We start from the raw sequence: 14486 nt of genomic DNA, 5'->3' as shown, positions 1-14486 counted from the left end.
CATTTCTTGGCCAAGGGAGCCAGCAATGGTGCAGGAAACCTTCCCACCTCCTTGCATTTGCATTATTTCAAACATCCTTCGCAATATATTTAAAATTATTCGAATCCATAGGGACAAAAGAATATTCTAGTATTTCCACTTACCAGTTTCAGCTGTTCTTACAGCTAATGGGTCAGATGACTGATTCCCATGACCAAGGCGAGTGAATGCTCTTACAGAAATGTTGTACAAAGTGTATGGTTTCAACTCATTTAAAATAAGATGTGTTGTTGTAGCATTTTTAGTTATTAAAATGCTGCCATTATCAGACATGATTTCATAATGAGTTATGATCCCATTAGGCATTTCAGGTGGCAACCACCTTAAGTTGACTTCTGAGGCAGTCACTGCTAATGCCTCGACATTCCGAGGTGGTGAACTGGGTTCTTTCATTCAAAAAAACAGGGGAAAAAGTGATTGAGTATTAGGGTGCATACATTCATAACTATTTTACAATACAGAATTTATCAATTTCAGTAAAATTGTGTTCTTCATATTTTTATAATATAGACCAAGATTAGGTTACCTTTTGTGAACTAAAGACATATTAGTTGCCAGATGAGACCTTTGGGAATAAATTTGTCAGTGTATAATTGAGCAAATGTAAAACTATTTTTGGACACGCAAATGTCAAATCTTTAAACAACCTCTCCTCTAGACATGTGGAAGTACCATATTTTTCAGTGTATACCACCTTCAAAAATGGGTGGAAATGTCTGTGTGTTTTATACAGCAAATGTTGCAAAAGCCCTGCACGCCTGCCGGGCTCTTTTGGGGAGAAAAACAAGAAAAAAAATTGGCCTCTGCCTCCCAGCAATTTGCCTCCTTGCAGCAAACAGCAAACAACCTGGTCAGCTTCAGCACAGCCTGATTAGCACAAGCAGCTGGTTGTTGAGAGGATCGGCCTCCCGACAATCAGCTGTTTCAGGCTGCAGGGATCGCCATTGCCTATTGCTGCCTCCACGGACCCCATTTTCAGCCTCTGCATCCCGTTTTCGGCCTCTGAACGCCCCATTTTTGGCCTCTGTGCACCCCATTTTCAGCCTTTTCTGGGCGGCGGGCATTATATGATTTTTATTATTTGTACAAATTTATTGCTTAATGAGCATTATAGATAAATCAATCATAATTCATCAAATTGAAATTTTAAAATTAATATGAAAACAATGTACTTACCATCTTCAAGCGTTCTTATAAAAATATCATTGTCTTCAGAAAGTGCACTTTCTCCAACAGCTGTGGAAGCTGTTACCCTCATTTTATAATCTGTGTACTTTTTTAAGTCTAAAACAAAGAGGAACAAAGTCTGTAAATGAAATTTACTTTGCAGTCATTTGGGCACTTTTACTATCTTGTTTACTCTCATAGATATGGAGAAGTTGCTTTTAAGGTACTTCTACTACATTGCAAATATAAGGACTTTAGAAAAATTATTAACTATTATATAAAAGTGCTATATGGTAAAACATTTAGCATGTGATAAAACTGACTTTAAAATATTTTCCTAATTTTACATTTTAGGCTTAATTTTAATTTTTAATGGTCCCAAAAAAAGGCTATTTCAGTATTTTGACATTTTCCTTTTTTGTTTCTTATCTTTCATATGTACAAATAAAGCTTTGTAATGAGTTAATTAAAATAGATTAAACTTATTTTATGATTAAAATATTGGTGTTCTAATTATTCTATATTTATTTATAACAGGTTTATTTCACATGCAGTTAAGCTGTACTTAGTTTATTTTGATGTTAGGAACTTTGTCCTATTTAATATAACAATAGTGATATTCAGGATATTCAGTGGCAGGGATCAAATATAAACATTGCTATAAGCTAATGATACTGAGAATTTTTTAATTATTAAGGATTTTTACATAGATTTGTATTGTCAGTATAACAATATGACTAGTCTAAATATACAGTAAGCTGAAATATTTTCTGGTTGGTAATATTATATTGAAATATGTACAATTTTTTTAAATATTTTACACTTCCAATTTTTTAATTTATTGGACTTCTCAATATATATTTAAAAGGTTGGTTATTGTCTTTATTTTGAATGTGTAATATATTTATTAGATTTATATAGCTACCCATCTAATATAAGTGACCCTAACATAATAAAAACTCCAAAATAATAAGGCGTAATAAATAAAATATATTTTAAAACCAAAAAGAATAAAAAAGTGTAAGTGACTAAAAAATGTCTGGTCCAGGAAAAGGCCCGATTTGGGGAAAAGCCCCCCAGGCCATGGCTATCACCTGCACTTTGAACAAAAGCCATGAGGTTCTACAAATTGCACTCTGATTATGACTGGGGCAGTACAGTTACATCCAGAAACATGTAAAAATGGAAAATCACCAAATCCAAGAGCTACTCTCTCTTGCTCAGGTTTAATTGAAGCCTGTTCTTGCCCATCCAGGGCCCAATAGCCTTCAGAGACCAAGACAAAACCTCGACAGCATATCTTGGCCATATTAGGGCCAATCAGCACCTTGTTGGTACTCCATTGCCATTGAATTGTCACACCCAGTAATTTCATAAAGATGTTTAAAAGACTGGAAAGCATAATGACCCCTGAGAAACCCCATAACCCAGGGGATAAGCCTTGAGCTATTCTCTTCTCCTGCCATCAATACTGACCAGAACCACTCTTGGAAGAATGAGGAGAACCATGATCATTTCCATTAATAGTTCATTCTTTGTTGTATATTCTTATTTCATTGAAGGTTCAGTGATGTGCTATTAAAAGATATTACATATCTGAAATTTATATATTTGGCTCCATTTATCTAAATTTGGCCCTGTCAATATTTGAACTACTGGATGCAAAGTATGGCTTAACAAAAATGGTCAACTCTCAGCCTTTGCAGTGGCACTTCTTTTATTATGTAATCATTGAAATAATGTAGTATGGTCAAACCATTGTATCATTTTTTTTTCTTCTTTCTCCCTATTCATATTAGCTTGTTATTTTTTTTTAAATTTTCATACTCTGATTAGCATTCATGCTCTTTTATTGTTAAGAAAAACAATAATAATATAATGATAATAATGAATGTATTCACTATGGTTTAATTCATTAAATTCTTTTTAGCCATCTATTACGGTTGAAAAACAAGAATAAATGTGGAAAAAGATGCAAACAGAGAGAAAAAGAATCTGCTTTTAAGGATAAATTACAATCATGAAACAACTTGACATAAGTACTTCTACAGAATTCTATTTTAAACTTATATTTCTCAACATTCAGTCACTGACTCAGTCTCCCTTCTTCCCTTCCTTCTTTCTTCTGTCTGTCTCTCTTTCTTTCTTGTTGTGTACACTTTTCTTCTGTGGTTGACACTTCCTGTCCTTTATATTCTATTTCTCCCTTCGCTTCCTGGCCCTGTTCTCTATTGAAGTGCTGATCATAAAATTCCATTGCTTTGTCCAATGAATCCAATCTATACCCTTTTTCATGCTAAGTAACTAATATTCCTTCAGATATCAGCCATCTGTCTTTCTTTCTTTCTATATATATATATATAAAACCATCTCACCTGTAATCAGTATGTGTTTTTCTGATGTAATCAATTGAAAAGTTTTGCTTGTATCAACCTCCATTGCATAAACTGTGTAATGTGTGATTTTTCCATTGGGATTTAATGGCTTATCCCAAAAGAGCAAAATTGAAGATGAACTAATATTTTTATAATCTATATTTTCCACAGAACTTGGAACTACAAAAAAGAATAATTCATTTATAAATTTAAATTTAGAAAAATTGAAAGAAGCTAAATACTGTCAACATGGTAATATTTCTGTTATAAAAGGTTTACCTTGTTCACTTGTCCTAGAAATGAGAAGAGCTGGTGGTCCTTCTCCAATAATGGTAAAAGCAGACACAGCAATTGCATATTTAGTGAAAGGCTGGAGTGCATTTACACGATATGACAGCTGCTCAACTGAAAGATTGATGGTATCAAATGTTTTTATATTTTTAAAAAAGTAAAAACGGTCATACACATTTCTAACTTAGGACTAGTCCAGAGGATATTATTTCTACAAAAATGGTATAAGATTGCAGTTTTTGCATGTTGATGTTAAATGGTCAGTAACAAAATAAATGGAAAATTGACCATCATGAGGATATTCATTGCACAGCAAAGAATAAAAAACAGGAATGTTTCTATGCGTGTTTAATGAAGAAGAGATTGTACTGGATTCAATGGATGCTATTCCAAAATAAACTTACATACTAGATTTACATACATAGGTTGCTTTCATTTCTGAAGCATGTTTGTATCGATGCAAAAAAAGTAAGGCAATCTTAGCATATTGGAAATGAGAAACATGTTTTTGTACAGTCACTGAAAAACAAAAAACAATGGCTAAGAATCGTGGAAATAACTTTCCAGCACTGATTTTATTTACAACTGACATTTGAAGTAATGAAAATAACATCAGCATTATCCTTCTGTTACATTTAATGGCTCCCTTTCAAATTTTCAGAACATTTTTAAACCTGTACCTGTCAACCAAACTTTATTTAATGGGTCATAAATATCTGTGTTTAGACACAAAAATGCTCCTTTGATAAGTGTAAGTGAATATACTAATGGCATCACTGTGTCAAAGGGTCACCTCCACCTGTTGGTTGCCCCATGTTGCTGAGCTGTAACTTTTTGACCTATTTACCTTCAGTGACATTTGGAAGCCTATTAGTCAAAAACTGTTGGGGAAAAAAATTAGAGGTCTGCACGGGGCATGGAGATATGTTAATCTCCTCCAATCACACCTGCTTTGGCAACTGTAATAACTGATTGTCTATGCAGCTTGTGCAGTGGGTCTGGCATCTTCTTTCTCTGGCAGAGAGGTCAACTGGGTGACAAGGGGCTACTAAGCTCTGCCTGTGTGGCATTTCCCCATTTGCAGGATGTGACATCAGCAAATGCCCACTAACAATACGACGGAACTCTTTGCTAAAGATACTTTGTGTAATAACCATGATCTGAACAATGAAGTAGCTGGAGAAAACAACTTTTTTCCTACTTACCAGAATTTAAATATAGTTCGGCATCATCATTTAAAGCTAGGAAATTATCAACAGGAATACTAGTATATTTTACTGGAGAAAATTCATGAAGTCTTGGGAACATTTCAGCTGAACCTTCATATAAACTGGTCACTGTTTTTATTTTATTCAGTGAGGAAGATAATGCATATTCTTCTATCATATCTGGACCCCCAGAGTCAGTAAAATGCTAACATAGAAAGAGAAGAAAGAAACAACTTTCCATTTGTAACCTTAGCGATAGGAATGTAGACAAAGGAATAATGTGAAAATATTATAGGTAGGTAAGCAAGAATTGGGATTAAAGTACCTTGACTTTTTCTGTCAGAATTGCATCTTCAAGGATCTCCTCTGTTTCCTCATTTAAAACTTTTACTCGATACTGAGTGATGACTCCATTTGGTTGCTGTGGTTTTTTCCAAGCAATTCTTATAAAGCTTGCTGCTTCCTCTATTACATGCAGATCAAATACAGGTCCTGGAACTGAAATGTAATGTATATAGTAAAATTACATAACAGCGAGCATTAGAAAATGTCTAATGTTAAAATTAATACTATCTAAAAAAGTAACATTTATATGAGGTTACATAATTCTGATGGATACAGCAAATGTCTGTAGTGTTGCCAAGAACGCTGGGAATTTTCTATTGTCTTCTTCTAGCCTACAGTGCTAACTCCAAGCTTAGCTTCCAAGCTTAACCGGGAGTTGCTAATCTACCTATGATTATTCCCATCATTCTTGTTTTTTAATCCAGTTAGGACTGATGAACTTCCAATCTGTTGACCTCATTTGTTCTCCCATAACAGTCCATTCTGCCCAAGCGATATTGAGTGAAATGCCACATCTCCCTAAAGCCCTATCCCCAGTGAGAACTGCTCTCGAGAGCACTCTAGCTATGCACCTGTAGATACAATTTTGCAATTGAGATATATCGTCTGGAGGTTCGGTAGCGGAGACTGTCTTCCATTTATTGTACTGGAAAGATTACTTTCCATTTATTGTAAAAGAACTGGAGTTGGGGGAACATCTTAACATCTTGTGAAAATTGAACTGATTTCAGTTAAAAGAATCTGTAACATAATCAGCTCCTTTACTAAACAAACTTTTTTTGTAATCACTTACTGCCATCTAGTGGTCAAATAGTTGTCTTATCCTAACAATTGGAATGAATAAAACTAAGATTGTTTAATTCATCTTTCAACAAGAACAATAATAAACCCTTCAAATATTGTCAGAGAACCTGCTGAATTTTACACACTATTTCAATGGCTAAAGAATGCCATGAAACTTAATGGAAGACTCATTCTTGTTTATACCATTATCATTTATTCCATTGTTCTTGGAAGCAAGCAATTGATCCAGTGTTACTCAACATTTAGAACTACACACAAATACACACCCACATCTTCCATGGGCTGCATTTGCCAACACTATCTGTCCATATTAAAATATGAATACAATGTATTAAAATTACACATATTTTATGACATGTACAACTTACCTCCCGCAGGTGTGAAAACTGTTATATTTGACTTTGGGCCCTCTCCAGCACTTGTTTCAGCAGCAACAAACACATTGTATAATGTAAATGGTATTAGATTATTAAATGTAAATTTGAGATCTTTGGTGCTGTTCTCCAAAATACGTACTGAAATAATCATTTAAAACAAAATACCAGAAACAGACAGTTAAACTCTTTGAAATTATTTTAAAAGAATTTTGTTCCTGATTATGTTAAAGAAAATTGAAAATTTTATTTCAAGTATTATAAATTGATCAGGTATGTCAGTTTCATGTTAATATTTTTATGATACTTGGTTAAAAAGGTAAAAAGACAATAATAATAGAGATGTATCCTATTAGTTTAATCCAGGGTTTGGAAAATGCCTATACTTCCAGGTATTTAATATTCAACCAAATGTTACTACATACATAATTGTGCCAGTATACTACATATAATTTAACCAACAATACTATGTTAGCTTGCAGGTTAATTATTAGATTAAAGGTCTGACCATGCACTGACTAGAGTAAGCAGGTTTAGGGTAAATCTGGGGTTTTAACTAAAATTTTGGTATATTGGCAAAATGGATCAGTATTACCCTTTTAGTTAACAGGGTATTATTGCATATAAGATTAAATATTAAATTTACAGTTTTTCTACATTACTAAAAATGTTAGGTGAGCATACTGATTGATCAAAATAACAATGGCTGGCATGTACCAATACTTATGACTCATCTGGTGATTATCATGGCCTGTAAGATTAACACAATAAGCCCTTCCTGGCATGGGACAAGGCTGTTTGAGGGATCGCCTTTCCTCACCTACATAAGCCCAACCCTTTTTATATTCCCAAAGGCCCATATGACCTGGTTATGTGACTAGGTCTGAGGATCGCATGGAACCAGAGATGTTTAATTTTTGAGGGAATCATTTTTGTTGCCTTAAACTATGGGTTAAAAATGAGGAAGGAGGAAGGAAGGAATGCACCAAGAGGAAGATGAAAATGCAGAAAATAATGGTTGGATGGAGTTAATGAAATCCTGAAAAAAGTCATGTTTAAAGAACAAATGATATGGTAGACATAAAAATGGCTAGCAAGGCTGGAAAGATATGAAGAGGTAATGGCGTTGTGCATAAAGTAAACTTAGGTATGTTTGCTTTTCTATTTTTGCTCATTATTTCTTAGTCTTAGTTCTGGATAATGTTAGTTATCTCAAAAGGAAAGTGTGTTGATATATAAATAAATGTTTCAACTGTATACCTCTAATAGTTTTATGGGCCAATTAATGACTAAACATAGTAGATTATGAAAGATGTGAATACAATAATACAAAATTAGATTAACTGATTTACCAGTTTGCCCATATAATTCCACTTTGTAGGTAAACTTTCCAGTAACAATGTTTGGTGGCTCCCATAAAATTGAGAAAGATTTTCCTGTAATATTTCCCATGACAAGATTTTGAGGAGGATCTTCTGGAACTAAATTAAAAAAAACACATATTGGAGTGTTTATTTCATAAAATCGGAATTGTGCCTCCAAATTTCTTTACACTACTGTAATTATTTTTTTAAAAACATCCTAATAGTAAAACAATGCAGTGGCCGATTCACATCAAGAGATATAATACACATGGAACTCAAATTAAAATGAGCATTCCTAATATGCCAACATATAAAAAGGCAGATTTTTGTTTACCTAGTTAAGGAATTGATATAAAGACAGCAATTTCTGAGGTTTTATGGGTATGAAAAGAGACTGATTTTTGTTGCTGTTTTTTTGCAAAATACTTTACTGTGGCAGTAAGATGAAAAGGGCAATGGGCTGGATCAATCATTCTACTTCCATCTGTTCAAGGTGCCCCCATTCTTGGAGTCATTTCATTCTACCTGTTGCACTATCTTTTATATTTTATTGTAATTTGTTTGTTGTGAGTTGCCTAGAGACACAGCATACAAATTAATAAATTATTATTTGTCTTGAAGAAAAAATTATCGATGTGGTCACTAAGAGTCAAAAATGACTTGGTAGCACATCATGAATTTTTTAAAAAATCAATTGATTATAATCAAATATGTTTAATAATGAGGCAAGTTCCATACAATTTTATTTCGTTTTAAATAAAAAGCTTGTGTAGGTTTGTCCATAATTTGTATGCATGTCCATTTTCATCCTTAATATTAACATTTTTTTCTCAAATACATGAACTTTAAGCCTTCAAGCCAAATTTTAGGCCCTCTGTTGAAATAAGGCAGACAAAATGTATCTTCCTATTTTTAACGACCAATATATGTTTAAGTATTAAATATATTATTAGAAGCCTCAAAAAAAAATCTGAAAGCCAAACTTTAGACATCACTTTCTAAAAATAATCTTAGTTATGTATTTAAACTGCCTTGAATATTTCCTTCAACATTTAACTTTGTTAGTGATATCCCCAACCTATTGCTATTTCTACACAGCTGACAAAATGCTTCAGCTGCTCGAACTGTAATGAAGATTAGGTCAAACATGACATTATTCAAAGACACTGGTGGTCATAAAAAGGACAAATATTTTGTATTCTACTAGCTGCCAAAATGAGAGCAGCTGTTAATGGATAGAAATACATCCTGTCCATGCAAAGTCTGATCTCTGTTTTCTAAAGATTATTTATCATTCTTTATAAATCTTGCCAAATACAAGGGAAACAACTATATGGTTATAAAAACAGTTATCCTTGGAATAGATAAGTAAGTCTAGTAGTTCTATCAAGAAATACATCTTACCCAAGGAACATTATCAACTAATTTGCAAGGCCAGTGCTATCTTTAGTAGTTGGATATAAAAATGGAGAGCACCCACTTATTTAACATATAGTTGCTGTATTTTTATTTGTGATTGGGTTACTAAGCATTTTGACTGGAATAGATGGAAGGTAAAATTGGTTACTTTGTTATACAAGTATCCTGAGTTGCCCCATTTTTATGAAGGATTTCATTATTTCTTTCTTCAGATATGGAAACTAAGCCAATAATAAACTCTATTTCCTTAAACTAGAGCATGGGTGTCAAACATGATTGTGTCACGTGGTGTATTGTGACTTTTTTGCCCTTGCAGGATGGGCGTGGCCTGCATGTGATGCATCTGGTGCATGGGCTGTCAATTTGACACGCTTGAACTAGAGGAATACGTATGCTTTAGTAGCATTGTAAAGCATATCTTTCCATCTGTTTTAAAGAAATGGATTTTTCTGAAAATATGGGCAATATGAACTGAAGAGACAGTGGAGATTAGGGAAATGTAGCGCAGTTCAAATCCTAATCAGATGGGATTTGAAATTGGATCTGAAAATTAAGACAGAATTCTCTGTTACACTTTTCTCATTATAAATTACCTTTCTCTCCATTGTTTGACTGTTAAAATCAAAGTATAATAAGCACCATGAAAAAATATTCTGCTATAACTCTTTTCATTATACTTTAATTGATTAGTTTACTGTTTTGGACATTGATAAATTTAAATGCTAATTTGTACTTCGTATGTCCTCTGCCTTTTCATATATGGGCTTGAGAAATTGCCTCTAAAGACTCAGAGAAGATAAGAGATCTACTCATTAGTCTATAAGATAATGTATACCATGCAGATTTAAATACTTCTAATATAATTAAATTTTTATTGCAAAAAAGTTTTTTTTTTCAATGTCCTTCGGATGATTCACCACATGTGTATTATATGATTAAATAAAATGCAAATACCTATAGTGAACCAACCGTAATTTTCACTCAGATTTCTCACTGACACCCATACTTCCAGCATTTCTCTGTTTGACAGATCTTTTATTCTCTTAAGTCCCAAGGACAACAGAAAAATAAAACTTGATCCATTCCTTATATAAGGACAGAAAGCAACATACCCAAAAATATATTTCTGTATAATAAATTTTCCAAAATATATTCTGAAAGGCATTTATTCAAGCTTTTCCAGTTGCAAATGCATATTGATTTCCCTTCTTAATTTTAACCTTAACCTGAAGAATATGTACCTGATTCTGGTGTCCTGACAATTGCACTGTCAATATAACCTGCTTCAGTAGTTACTGCAGAAACTTCAAAAAGGTAAGTTGTATATGGTCTAAGATTAGTTACGACAAAACTGAGAGGTTCATTCCAGACTGAACTCATTGCCTTGGGAGTGACTGTACTTGAGGTAAACGTAGTGGTTTTACTGGACGTAGTTGAAGGAATGGTAGTACTCCATAAAAATGATTCACTGTTATCCTGTAAAGACAAACAATGAAATAAAAATAATTATTTTTGTGGCTATTTTAATTGTTTTGATATTTTAATTGTTTTAAAATTTTAGGGTTGTAAGCATTTGTAAATAGCTTTTTAGATTATTTTATTCCAATGAAACACAGGAGTAAAAACTGTTTTCATGTTTTAGTATGCCAATGCTGAAAACCTTTTTCAATGTACTCTATACATGTGGTAAAGGAGAAAAAAATGCACAAGATACTGATGCAGATGGATAAAAATACAAAAACAGTAGGATAAACTTAACTTGATAATGCCAAACTATTGGCCAATGCACATAATTTCTTATTTGATGATTTCAAAAATATGCTGTTATATAAATGTCTGTCAAATTATGCAGCCCACATTGTGAAATACTTCATTTATACATTAATTTACTATTTGGAATTGCACATGTTTATGAGAACCAAAATATGTCAAGTGGGTTGAATACATCATTATTATTATTTAAGGACTAAGTTTTTCAGTAGAATGCTTTAAAGTTAAACAGAACTGGACATATGCACCTTCAGGAGTACATGACAAATTAAAATTCCTTTGTTTTCATAACTGTTGAAATAGAAAAACTACTAAATTTGATGAGCATAAGATTTTGTTATTGATGTATAAAAATTCAAGGAGGAACTCTGAAATTATTTAGGCGACAAGGAAAATTCAAATTTAAAAAAATGCTGCATTCCAGATCATCTCGAATCTGGATCAGACTTTACAGCTGCATACTGTAATTTCACTTACTGTAGCAAATGCAATCAATATTAATTGATGACTAAGATGATTATATTTTCATTTATTTATATCTTCAAATTGGTTACAACAAAACAATTAAAATTTAAACATAAAAAGGATAAAGAACCTAAAACCAAAACAAGAAATAAAATCCACAAACCAAAAATCCAAAAGAAGAATTTAAGAAGAAAACGATTCAAATAAAAAACATTAAAATTTAATCTAAAATACCAAAGAAATAAAACATTTGCCTATGATTAAAAGGATAATAAAGTAAGTTCTTTTATTCTTCCATCCATGCTTTAGAGATCTCCCATCAGTTTTGCTCTTAGGATTTCTCACACTTTGCCCTCATGCAACTAGCGCTCTTGATTTTTTTACTGTGAATTTTGAACTGAAATATGGACAATCCTGAAGAATCAACTTTTATTTTTATCTATAACCAGCATGTTTTAAATACTCACATTGCATTCTGGTAACCTGCCAGACAAAAGATCTTCCACTTTAACAGAGACATCCTTCACTATTATTCCACTTCTTGCGTGTTTTACACTAATTTTGAAACTAGTTATTTTTCCATTTGGCTGTTGTGGCAAGAACCAAATCAGATTTACAGCTGAGTGGTTGAAAGCTTCAACTGTGAGATTTACCACTTTGCCAGGTGCTTGGAAAGAGAGCAGCAAAATAAAAAAGAAAGAAAGAATGTATTTGACATATTTTAAATAGACTCTATTAAAGTCAGTATTCTGTTACTACTGCTGCATTACATGAAGACAACACAGAGCAAAGTGAACGTAAATGACAGATTTCCTTAATTCCTGCCCAGAACAAGATTTTCAGGTTCTGTGAAAATTTTATTTACAGCGAACTATGTAATAAATAATTATTATATATTTTAGAATTAGAATTATATATTTCAATTAAAACTTGAAAAGATATCAAAGGGAATCATTAGCTATGTATAACTATTTGGATGTAAACAATGGAATGTATTTGGATATATTTGCTTAAATATGAATAAAATATTTGTGGGGGGGGTTAATCAGCTGTTAAATTGTCAAAATTTCATGCAATTTCTTCAGGAATATTTGTTGAAAGTTTGTCATTTCAGTGAATCTGTCTTACTGAATGTCAACAAATAACAAAATCTAAATTTACAGATTAAGTTTAAATCTAAAGATACATTTAGCATTGTATTATTAAATTGTATTGAGTTTTCAACGGTGTATAAAAGGATTGACCTTTAAGCATATTTGACTGAATTTATGTAATTCGAGTTTCTATCCACATATTGTATATGTAATAAACTTAACATCTAATTTAAAAACAAAAATAATGTTCTCATAATAACATGTGATTCAGCACAATTTGGCTCTTCAGATCCAAGCATATCTCACTTTTATGTAACCTGACTAGATTATTAAGAGGTGTTATAAACCAAGTTACCACTTTCTGCAGTTTGGAAGAGAAATGGCTCACTAAATATTCCAATGCCAGCACTATTTTCAGCAGCAACCTGCAAGAAGACAAAATCGGTGAGAACTAAGATTGCATTTTAAGTGAAACAAACAATACTCATGCAAACTACCAAATTCATGTATGATTCTGTGAGGAAAAAGTACCCAATAAAAACGGAAGATGAAAGTTATTTGAATGTTCTCCACATATTCTTTGCTAACTGCTATGCATTGTGTGAATGATTCCTTTTTTCCTCAATGAAATTAAAATGTATGTGATAAAGGTACCACTGGATTCATACATTGCTATAATGGGAATTGCTCGATTTGAAATGTTGCTTGACATATTCAACAGTTATGGCATATTCAACAAACTATACTTAAATATAACTGATTTAGTACATTTTATACACAGAGACTTTTGATGCAGAACTGCAATATGACTATACTGAAATATCACCCAAACTATCCTGAAATTGTTCTGATAATGAGATCCTTCCTTCTCACACTAATCTTTGTCTTATTGGACTTTTGCGATTTGGCATTTTGTTAGACCATGTAATAACTTTCAGGAAAGCTATTACTCTTGTCTTTTTAAACTTTTGCATTATATAAAAAATTAACATGTGTGATTTTCCTCTAAGTATGAGAAATATATTATTCTTATCAAATAAATACATTGGGACAAAAACAGTGAAGGGAAGGGACAGCTTATTAAAATGCATAAGAACACTACCAGTTCTGGAAATTAACATTTCTTACTGTATTAAATGATTAAATGCAAAGCCTTCCACTAGAGAGCACAATTCAAGTGAAACTGAGGTCAAATTACATGCCTGCAGTTAGATTTACACTAATTATAATTTGAATATGTGGCATACATATATATATTAAAGAATGCTTTGATGCTTAAAATACTTCATTTTAAATTATATTTTATAAATTATAAAATATATATTTACCTGAATTTCATAAGTTGTTCCAGGGTTAAGGTTGGTTAGTAGAACTTCCAAACTATCTGGTTTTGTTGTAACTTGGGTGTAAATATTTTGCATCCACGGACAAACCTCTTTATATTTAACTATGTAGGATATAATTCTTCCATTCGGGAAATGTGGTGTATTCCATGAAAGGAGAATTCCTGCAGATCCAACTTTTTCTCCAGCAAGGAGAACAGGAGGTCCAGGATCTGTATAAATTACACATTTTTACATTAAACCTAAATATTATTTAGCTCCTGGAGAATAAGGACAGAGTTTACCAGTTTTTAAGCATCAAAGAACAGCAAATATGAAGTTGGCTTTTTTAACTTCATGAAAGATAATAAATTGCCTTTTGGAACATCAAGTACATTCTTTCTCTAAGAATTTTAACGGAATGCTGTAATATTCACAGACAAATAGCT

The 14486-nt window shown here is 32.4% G+C and overlaps 1 protein-coding gene across 2 annotated transcripts in view; it reads right to left on the bottom strand.

Moving 5' to 3' along the window:
• The window catches only part of PTPRQ (protein tyrosine phosphatase receptor type Q), a 105991-nt gene that overhangs the window by 68265 nt on the left and 23240 nt on the right, over window positions 1-14486 (bottom strand). For both annotated transcript variants that reach the window (XM_087934505.1, XM_087934506.1), the window contains exons 20-31: window positions 14044-14270; window positions 13071-13140; window positions 12089-12288; window positions 10628-10862; window positions 7956-8084; window positions 6598-6744; window positions 5406-5578; window positions 5078-5285; window positions 3861-3986; window positions 3582-3761; window positions 1216-1323; window positions 144-425 (exon numbers count right to left, since the gene is read on the bottom strand). In XM_087934505.1, coding sequence (XP_087790631.1) covers window positions 144-425; window positions 1216-1323; window positions 3582-3761; window positions 3861-3986; window positions 5078-5285; window positions 5406-5578; window positions 6598-6744; window positions 7956-8084; window positions 10628-10862; window positions 12089-12288; window positions 13071-13140; window positions 14044-14270 — 2085 coding nt within the window. The remainder of the gene's footprint in view (window positions 1-143; window positions 426-1215; window positions 1324-3581; window positions 3762-3860; window positions 3987-5077; window positions 5286-5405; window positions 5579-6597; window positions 6745-7955; window positions 8085-10627; window positions 10863-12088; window positions 12289-13070; window positions 13141-14043; window positions 14271-14486) is intronic.

The sequence above is a fragment of the Pseudonaja textilis genome, chromosome 5 (assembly GCF_049901715.1).
Source record: "Pseudonaja textilis isolate UNSWEBS1 chromosome 5, rPseTex1.2, whole genome shotgun sequence".
NCBI classification, from domain to species: domain Eukaryota; kingdom Metazoa; phylum Chordata; class Lepidosauria; order Squamata; family Elapidae; genus Pseudonaja; species Pseudonaja textilis.
Note: the sequence above shows the minus strand (reverse complement) of the source record. Positions and strands in the feature narration are given on the sequence as shown.